The 9554-nt window shown below is 46.7% G+C and overlaps 1 protein-coding gene across 4 annotated transcripts in view; it reads right to left on the bottom strand.

Annotated features, from left to right (window-relative positions):
- Positions 1–5137: 5137 nt before the first annotated feature.
- LOC308375359 (zinc finger protein AEBP2-like) overlaps positions 5138–9554 on the bottom strand; it is a gene marked incomplete at its 3' end in the record, with an annotated part of 16257 nt that continues 11840 nt past the window's right edge. For 2 of the 4 annotated variants that reach the window (XM_080851470.1, XM_080851472.1), the window contains exons 7-8: positions 7394–7507; positions 5138–6191 (exon numbers count right to left, since the gene is read on the bottom strand). In XM_080851470.1, coding sequence (XP_080707596.1) covers positions 6179–6191; positions 7394–7507 — 127 coding nt within the window. Of the gene's footprint in view, positions 6192–7389; positions 7508–9554 lie in introns of those variants that run through there. The other 2 variants (XM_080851471.1, XM_080851473.1) reach the window with 1 other exon arrangement.

Genomic DNA, 9554 nt, shown 5'->3' with positions numbered 1-9554 from the left:
CCCCCCTCTCTAGTCCAGGTCATTTTTCCTTTCACATAATGGTAAACCTCTGTGGTGGATGTGAACACCGAGTCTGTGGAAGAAAGGATGATTCAGTGTACTTAAGAAAGAAAATCTGTGCTTGGGTTGGTCCATTAAATAACGTGACGCACAAGTGGGCAAATAATTAACATTTAAAAGGCTTAAAATAGCAGGCTCAGGGACCTCTTTGCCCCCTCACCTTAGATGGAGGTGTGCCCAAACAAGGCCATCGCAGGCTGGGTTGAGGTCTGTGGATTGTCCAAGTGTAATGCTTTAGACAGAGACTTACCAACAAGGGGGAGAGGAGAGAGTAAGGGAACCCACATGGTTTTCAAAGGCAAGGTAGGACTGGGAAACGGCTCGCAGTTTTGACTGACAGCTCCTTGATGCGTTCCAGTGTTTGGGGGTTACGTCGGCCCAACACTCTGGTGAACCACCGAAACCGTCAAGCACAGGACGTGGACATCACAGGCGGGTATTATGAGCGTGCGTCATCCAACAATAACAGCACACCGCAATACCGTTCATATCCCAGCGCCTGTTCCCTGCCAACACCCGAGGAAGGACAGCTAGCTTTGCTTCACCACTGAGCACGCTCTGATTCACCCATCTGAGTGCTGGAGACACACCATTGCCAATATTCGAGGAGACAGAGACAAAACATGCTGTCTCGTTTGGGGACCTTGGAGAGGGGAATGGGACTTGTCATGCGAGATGAGAGACGGGACCGGTCTGGCCGATGTGGGGTGATTGATCAATCTGTTATCGCCTCTCGGAGAAAAACATTACACACTAGGCCCTAATTCCAAACAGACACGTGTTGAGAAAGACACATTGAAGAACCAGAGACCACCCACCACCCAGTGAGAGCGAGAGAGAGGGAGAGTAAGAGAGAGAGAGAGAGAGAGAGAGAGAGAGAGAGAGAGAGAGAGAAAGAGGGAGGGAAGAGAGAAGGAAAGAGGGCGTCATTACAACACCACTGACCAACCATTCAACTGAAGGATGCCATCTGAGAGACATACTGCATACTTTGAAACTGCTACAGGGGAAGATGGTGAAATCCAAAGGGGTAATAATGTGGTGTGAGTGTATGACAGCCTTGAGGGTATGCTCATCCAACAAATAGTACACTTGGGTTGTATTTGCAGGGTGTGCTAAATCTACATCTCCTTGCAAAGTTGGAGTTCTCTATGCATTGAGAAGCTTTTTCTAATGTTATGCCTGCATATGTATGTGATCTACATGGACTCTTGTGTATGGATAATGAATCTTGCTAAATGGGTAAAATGAGCCTTAAAAGGAGAAACCGCAATTCCCACAATACACCGAGCACCTAGGCACACAAGACTGCTTCATGTTGAATGTCAAGAGTTTGATTAGGCACACACATCTCTTTTTTCTTTAGAGAGAGAGAGAGAGAGAGAGGGGGGGAAAAGACAGAGCAGCTAGTGGAAAAATAAATTTGGGGACTTTCCAGATATCTCAGTCCTCGGTTGTGGAGCTCACTAGTTTACGGCAGTAGGAGTGTTGGGAGAAATTCATGGCCCTGTCCCAGTATAGAACTGCCCCTGGGGTTTGTGGGAAGCGAGTGATGTTATAATGGTCGTCACGTCACTCCAGAGAGCCAGCTTCTCTTGTTCTAATTAGGAGGAGGAAGGGTGTGAGGCAGACTGCTATAATTTGCCCCGTTTAAGAGAAAGATGCTGCCATGTTATTTTTCCTGCAGTAACCAACCTACAACTGCGAGTCAGCCCACTTTCACCCAATTTCTGCAAAGATGCACACACAAGCCCCTTCCCCCCTTTTTGTGTGTTTACAATGTTTGACGTTTCCTTCAGATGAAAATGATCAAAAGGTTATGACCCCACTGTGCTCAACAAATGTGGAGGCTGCTAAATATACAGTACATTATAACAGATGAAGCTAAAGATCGACACAAACTTATTAGATTTGAGCTTATTGGCACAGATGCCTTGTTCAGCCAACACAAATCTGTCTACAAAAAAACATGGAGGACCGCAATGAAGGCAGTTCAATCCATGAGGAACACTAGCATATAACTATTGTTGGGACGATTTTTAATAAACAACTTGACATTCTACACGATGTTCTTGGCGCCGCTCATTTTTGGCAGAGACGAGCATAGCGCACAACAATAGGCATAAAAAATGAAGGATTAAGCCCCTCTCCAAAACATGATTCAAGAGTCACGCTTTGTTAATCTAAGTCAATCTGTTTGACACGAAGCAAGGCACTGTCTCTATCGACATCACCAACGCTTCGTCATAAATCAAAGATGTTGTAGGTTTCTGGAAGGGGAAGAGGGAGTTGATGAGGGTGAATTTCAGAGGTTTGGTCACACTGTCACACGAGCCACTAAGAAAACAAACACACTTCACCAGACGCAGCCTACACAGCACAGCGTTAGTCAGCCTCTAAAAATAGCCGGTGAGGGGAACACTCATGTACGATGGTCAGAGAAGGCCGAGCAAAGCGCACTCAAGCTCACCAGATGTTGTCCATAAAGTTGCCCAAAGGCTCATCCATATTTAATGACAGGCCTGATGGGATGTTTTGTCTCTTGGTGCACAGTGGTAACAGACATTCAGTTGCTGAATAAACCGCATCTTTACCACCGCCATCATCATCATCATCATCATCATCATCAACCCTCTCACTCTCTCTTTCTTTGTCTACATGGGGTCACACGGCATGAGAATCCAATTAATGGCTCAACTGTGTTTACCCAGGCCGAATGAAAGTTCCAAAACAGTCGTTTCCTTTTAATATCGGAGTGGAAACAATCAACCCGTTTGAGGCTAGGGCTGAAGTCGGCCGCGGCGACCGTGAATAATTCCAAAAGAAACAGCAAACACAGAACGAGGCCGGAGGAGAGGAGAGAAGAGGAGAGGAGAGGAGAGGAGAGGAGAGAAGAGAAGAGAAGAGAAGAGAAGAGAAGAGAAGAGAGGAGAGGAGAGGAGAGGAGAGGAGAGGAGAGGAGAGGAGAGGAGAGGAGAGGAGAGGAGAGGAGACGCAGGGCCGGGACAGGATGAGAACAATGAAGACAGACTACAGCAGAGGCAGAGGAGAACAGAGGCAGGGAAAGAAAGAAAAGGGAAGACAGAAGGAGGAAGAGAGAGACAATAAGCAGAATGAGACTTGTCAATATTGAAGAGTTGCCTCCATATCTCTCTGAAAAAAATCACCTAGCCAACTGCAGAGTACAAAAATGCAGCCATGGTTGGGTGAACGCATGCACGTAACAGCCTTCAGGGATCACCTCCAGCCCTCACATCCCATCTCACAACTCAGGGCGGCGTGACAAATCTCCATTTTACTTCGGCAAGTCCTGCATGCAGCCGAGACCAGTTCAGCAGAAAAGCAATGTGGATTACTTTCTCCTCTCACCCGGCCTCGTTCTGTGCTTGCTGTTTCTTCTGCGGTGCCTGCCCCCCCCCCCAACCCCCGGGAGTAATTGTTGAGAAATTGTAGGCCGCGCAAAGGCATAATCACCACCAAAAGCAGTTAAGGGATCATAAAAACGAAAAGAATCTTTGAGAGAGGACAGACAGGCAGATTTACTTTTTCCTGAACACACCCCTTGCCAGCACTCATATTCCGAAAAATCAGTTGGAATGCCTGCAGAAGACGAAATGCTCCCAGAAATGATTTTAGGGTCTCGTGTTATTGTCTTTGTTCCTGATATAAGGCTTAAATTCTTGGTCAGGACAGCAGTGCTCATAAGTCTTATGGGTAAAAAAAGGGAGACAGAAAAAAAGCTTTAAACTTTACAACCCTATGCCTCTTCACACCTGATGTGCTGAAGGAGAAAAAGTAAAGTGATATTCAGGGTAAACTTCAGAAAGGCAGCAACTGTCTCACACTATGCATCTAACATACTATTCAAATGATGTAGAAATGTAAATGTAACATACTATTCCAATGGCAAAGAAATGTAAATGTAACATACTATTCCAATGGCAAAGAAATGTAAATGTTACATACTATTCCAATGGCAAAGAAATGTAAATGTAACATACTATTACAATGATCTAGAAGTACCGAGGCCCTCCAACGAGTCTAACACTAACCCAGACATGCATAAACACAAACAGCTTGGCAACACATCCAGATTCATCTATCAGGTAGGATAAAACCCTTCCCACCATCCTTCCGAGTCCATCCCCAATGCAGTCATCTGTGCCTTTACTACAAAAGCACATCGGGCCAACTCCAGGGCGGACCCCCCCCCCCCCCCATCCCCCGTCTGCTCTGGGCTGAGGGGAGCTAAGCGAGAGTCGCACAAACAACCTCATTGTCCAGTGACAGACGGCCACAGACAGCTGTGACACATTTATTCTAATTGCGCCTTCGTCACTGCGAGCCCTTCAGCCACGTTCATTCACTCCATTTAAAGGAAAGGGAGAGTGAGTACAAATAATAATTAAAAAAACTCTCTCCATCCCCCAAAATGTGATCTTGGAACTCAGTCTCCTCAAGCTAAGTGTTGTGTTAACGGGATGAAAACGGTGTCATCCCACCCCGTCTACAGGTCTTGTTACGTCTGACCGTCCTTTGGAAACAGCCTCTTGCACAATGACTGCAAAGAGAATTAGACTTGTAGACATTGGGCCGCGGCCTCTAAATGATTCAAAATCCACTGACGTCACCTCATCAAGGGCACCGTATGTTTTGGTCAGAGGGGTATTTACTAGGAAGTGTTGAAAGGAAGCCATCTGACTCTGTGTGGTTTGATCTGGCAAACATGTGCTATCGACAAACCAGGCAGCTGTCTTTTCAGGCACACCACGCTGCCCAATCTGAGGGTAGCACCGCAGTTTTTACACCCCCACCCCCCGCCCTCTCCGACCCAGTCCATATTGTTGAAGAATTGTCCTGCAAATGACTCCCAGATGCCCAGCTACCAGCATTCCAAAGAGAGACACTCCACCCCCACTTCACCAGCACACCAAACACTGTCCCTCTTCTCTGACCTCAGTAAGGACGGTCAGACAGGCACACACACTTTACAGAGGTTTATTAAAAAAAAACTCCCACAGCTGGGTGGCATTTTAAAATGAATATTCCATTTTATTACAAAGACAGAGGTTGACATCCCATCTTACGCAATGTTAAGACAAGAAGTGAAGTGCTCACGACTCGGGAGACTAAAAAGCACAGCTATTCTCACGGCTGACATTTCTATGCAAAGATTCTTCCCACATACAAAGCACCAGAGATCTGAGCGTAATACTGCCATCATGTCTGATCCCCAGCACAGTCGTTTATATGTACACATAAAGAAAAAACAAAACACATACGTTGAATATATACTTGGCCTGATGGTGATTCTTGATCCTTTTTATTGAGGAAGCAGACAAAGTTAAATCATAGATGCCAAACCCCCACAGGGGTGAGACAGACCAGTGCTTCACAAATTACAGGATTGAAGAGAGGGAGATCGCTTAATCTTTCCTTTACATTGAAGTGAGGGAGATCGCTTAATCTTGCCTTTAGACTGACTGCGCTGAGGGACGAGAGAAAAGCCCAGGATCCATCGACTCTACTTAATTATCACATTATGTACAATTATGCTTTTCTTCAAACGCAGAAATATAAAGAAGAAAACAGGTTGTGAGATTTCACGTCTATCTACAGTAGAAGTACAGCACAGTAAAACTTTTCATGGTATAAAAATATATTACAAATCTCCAGGACTATTTACAGTGACGAGTTTTTCTACAAATACAAACCTCTACAGAGGAAATGGTGTAGGAAAAGGAAAACCTGCTTTGTCAATCCTATGTGTTCTACTGAAGGAATTTTTTAAAGAAAGTTCCTAGACAAGCTCTTGACAAAACTTCAGCACCAGATACGTTTTTTTTTGTTGTTTGTTTCATAATTTTAAGGAAACCCTTAAAATAAAAAAAGGTATAAAGAGTCAAAAGGTCACTGCATACTTTGGCAAACTATGAAAACAAAAGATTGACACAAAGTTAAAAAAAAAAAGAAGCACAGAACAGGGAGGGAATCAAAACAAAACAACCAAAAACAAAAACAAAAAACGAAAGAGAGAAACTCTCCCGTCTCGACTGTTCCGGTCGTCCACGTCACTCCGTGGACATCAGCAGGTCACGGCACAGGCCTCCCTCCGGGCCTAGAAGAACATCCTGGGGGAGAAAAAACACAAGAGCCCGGGAGCGTTAGTCCAAGCACTGGCACACGCATCCCATTTGGAGCGCAAACGGGGACCGCTGGCCGGGGCGAGAGCCGCCCCGCTGCTGAACCCAGCCGTGAGGGAAAGGTCGCGACCTTGGGGAATTCTAGAATGCGGGTTTCTGGGAAAAGCTAAGCCAGTTGAGGTATGATGTGTTTTTTTTGTGTTTCTTTTTTTCTTTTTTTTTGTAAACTGGGGTAGCACATTTTCTAGTAAGTTCCTGAATGCATCCATGTCCACATGAAGGGCTTGACAGGTTGTGGTGTGGAGTGGGGCCTGTGTTGTGATTAACATGCATGGATAAATGGGACTCCGCCCGCAGTGGGGTGTGCAAGCAACAGCATTCTCAGGATGCCTCAAATACCAGCTAACTGAGGGGCATTGAGTCCCCACACATATTGCCTCCACACACTACCACCGTAAGCAATATTGTCATCATCATATATAACATAACACCAAGGCACTAGAAAAACACACACACAGTGGTCACACACACACACACACACACACACACACACAGTGTGAACTACACACCAGGCCACAGTACAGAAAAGCACTACAATAACAGAGTGTGTGAGCATGTTTTTAAGTGCGTGTGCAGGGCCACAGCTGGCCTCAACAGCATTCCCAATGCTGCTGTACACAGACTTGCTTTGAAGTCTAACACTACTCCTTTACAGCGAGGTGTGCCACCTGCTGGCGAACAGTTGCAACTGCCAGCAAACATATACAGCCTAAACCCATGGAGTCCTTCTTAAGGACTGCTACAAAGCTGATGGCATGGAGCTATAAATACCAAACTGTGAGTGCAATATCTAGGTGTTCACCTACTCCAGGATGAGGTGACAGAAGATGGGATGGGGGCATTTCGATTTTCGCTGATACTTGTCTTTAATAATACTGTTGGGACCTTTGGGTGAAGGGGAGTTTCACATCTACTGTGCGTCCCTCACTGACTGGGGCTTTCACCATCCAGACTATGGACATGAGCCCTTCTGTGTTCTTTCATTTTGTATGTGTGTGTGTGTGTGTGTGTGTCTTCTCTATGTGTACCTGACGGTTGACAACCGTAGTAAGATGTGATAACATTGACAATATATCGACTTTGCATGTCATTCGATTGTGAAATGTTTTATGTCTGAGGTACGGTCTCACCTGTAGATGTTGGGGTCCAGCAACACTGCGGTGTCCTGAGGTAGCTGGGAGAGATGCACCACTTTGGTCTTGAGCTGTGGCCGATCGCTCTCACTCACCCACGCGTCCGGCAAGCTGTGGCAGAGGAGAGGAGACACAGAGTTACGGTCAGCGCCAGGTGAGGAGGTCTCACAAGAGTCCGTTAATGAACACACAGCGATTGTCTCAGTGAGTCGTTTTTTTGGGGGGGCTTTTTTAGCCTCTGTTTGGCAGGAGAGTGAAGATGTGACAGGAAGGGAGTGGGAGAGATGGGGAGTAGGCATGAGGAATGACCTCAGGCCGGAATCGAACCTGGGTCTCCATGGGCACAGGGCCCATGTATGGTATGGGACAACGATGTCACCACTGTGCTACTGCTCCACTGAATACGTTGTTTTAAGAGAGAACACACACACACACACACACACACACACACACACACACACACACACACACACACACACACACACACACACACACACAGACACACAAAATCAATCTTAAATCTTTACACACCAAGCTACCTTTGAGACACAGGCCTACACACAACTTTGCAAAAGAAGCTTGGAGGTTGTTTTTTCTTGCGTTTGGATCGACGGCCACCAACTCCCCAACCCACACCCCTTTCCACTTTTGGACCGATTCTGCGAAAGAAGCTTGTTTGGGTTCGACTTGTTTTCATGACCCAGAAATGTACCTTTCAAAATAAAAGCATCTCCCGGGAGGAACAACTTTTCCGTGTTATCGCTCCGCCTGACAGGCATTCCCCAGAAGCAGATTGATGGCTGCCTCAGAATAGAAAAGTTCCCAGGAGGGAGCACGGCAGTCTTGAACAGGAGGAGAAACCGCACCGCCAAGAAGAGCGTACAGCATCCACGAAAAAACACCACGCCGTGCCTGACAACAGCACGAACGAAGCGCAGATTTGGCCCCACATACACATGAAACTCCTCTTGGATGTTCATCACCACAACCAGGGGAGGTGAGGGAGTTATGGAAACACATGCCAGGAGTAACCCATAAAACCTAAAACAAGGCTACGCAGCTGTTTTCTTTTATTTTGTTTTTTAACATGATAAACCTTTTGCGCTCAGTCTTATCCTCGACAGGGCGCATGACAGGGCGTGTACTCGTAGTGGTGGGTCACATGGTTTCCACTAGGATACAATGCAGTGTTCTTGGTTCCTCTGGATCCCGTGATAGAGGTGGGTATGGAGCCTCTTCTCCACGGTGACTCATTCCAGCTGCTCTTCCAAATCAAAAGCCATGTGCCTGACCCCCCCCCCAAAAGGTAATATTCTCCTATAATTCTTGCTGACAGGTATACGAGAGGAAGGCTGGAGAGTCATGCATTGGGGGGGTGAAGAACACCAAAACAGGGAGCACAGTACCGGAAAAGCTGTTTGTCCATCTCTCTCTCTCCATCTTGCTCTCCCTCCCAAATGTATCTCACTCTCTCTCTCTCTCTCTCTCTCTCCTGCCTTTTCCATCAGGCCAAGAGCTATAACTTCCTGCGAGGTGGCCGAGCGGAGACAGGAAGTGCGGAGTGTGTTTGGGTCAATCAGGCAGACTCGCCGTGAGCCCCGGCTGTTGCGCTGTGAGAGCTTGGCTTCGGGGGGAGAGAGAGATAGAGAGAGATAGAGAGAGAGGGATAGGGAAAGAGAATGAGAAATAGAGAGAGAGAGAGGGAAAGAAAGAAAGAGAGAAAGAGAATGTTAGGCATTCCTCAGTCTTTCCTTGGAGAGAGAGGACGCAGAAAGAGCACATAAATATTGCCTTATGGGAGAAGCTGCCAAGATCCTTGGAGTTAAAGGGAGAAAAAAAAGGATGTTCTGTTTCCATCAATTGCTTTTTCCGCGAAAAACGCCAGGCTTTCTTGGTGAAGAATGAAGGGTTCGGGGGGCGTGGCTACTGACTGTAGCAGGCCAGTGGGCTAACGCGGTGACGGAGATGCTCGTCGTATACACAGACCCTCGTGCGGTTCGCTCTGTGGGGAAGCCTGCCGCCAATCATCCTGACAAAATGATGAGGGGAGTGATGGATAGAGCTTCAGGGGAAAAAAAAGACAAAAAATAAACTGCACTGATGATGACTTCAAACCTGGCAATCACAAGTCACAGGCTGATATCCCAGGCAGTACAAG

This window comes from Sprattus sprattus (genome assembly GCF_963457725.1).
Source record: "Sprattus sprattus genome assembly, chromosome: 14".
Taxonomy (NCBI): Eukaryota; Metazoa; Chordata; class Actinopteri; order Clupeiformes; family Clupeidae; genus Sprattus; species Sprattus sprattus.
Note: the sequence above shows the minus strand (reverse complement) of the source record. Positions and strands in the feature narration are given on the sequence as shown.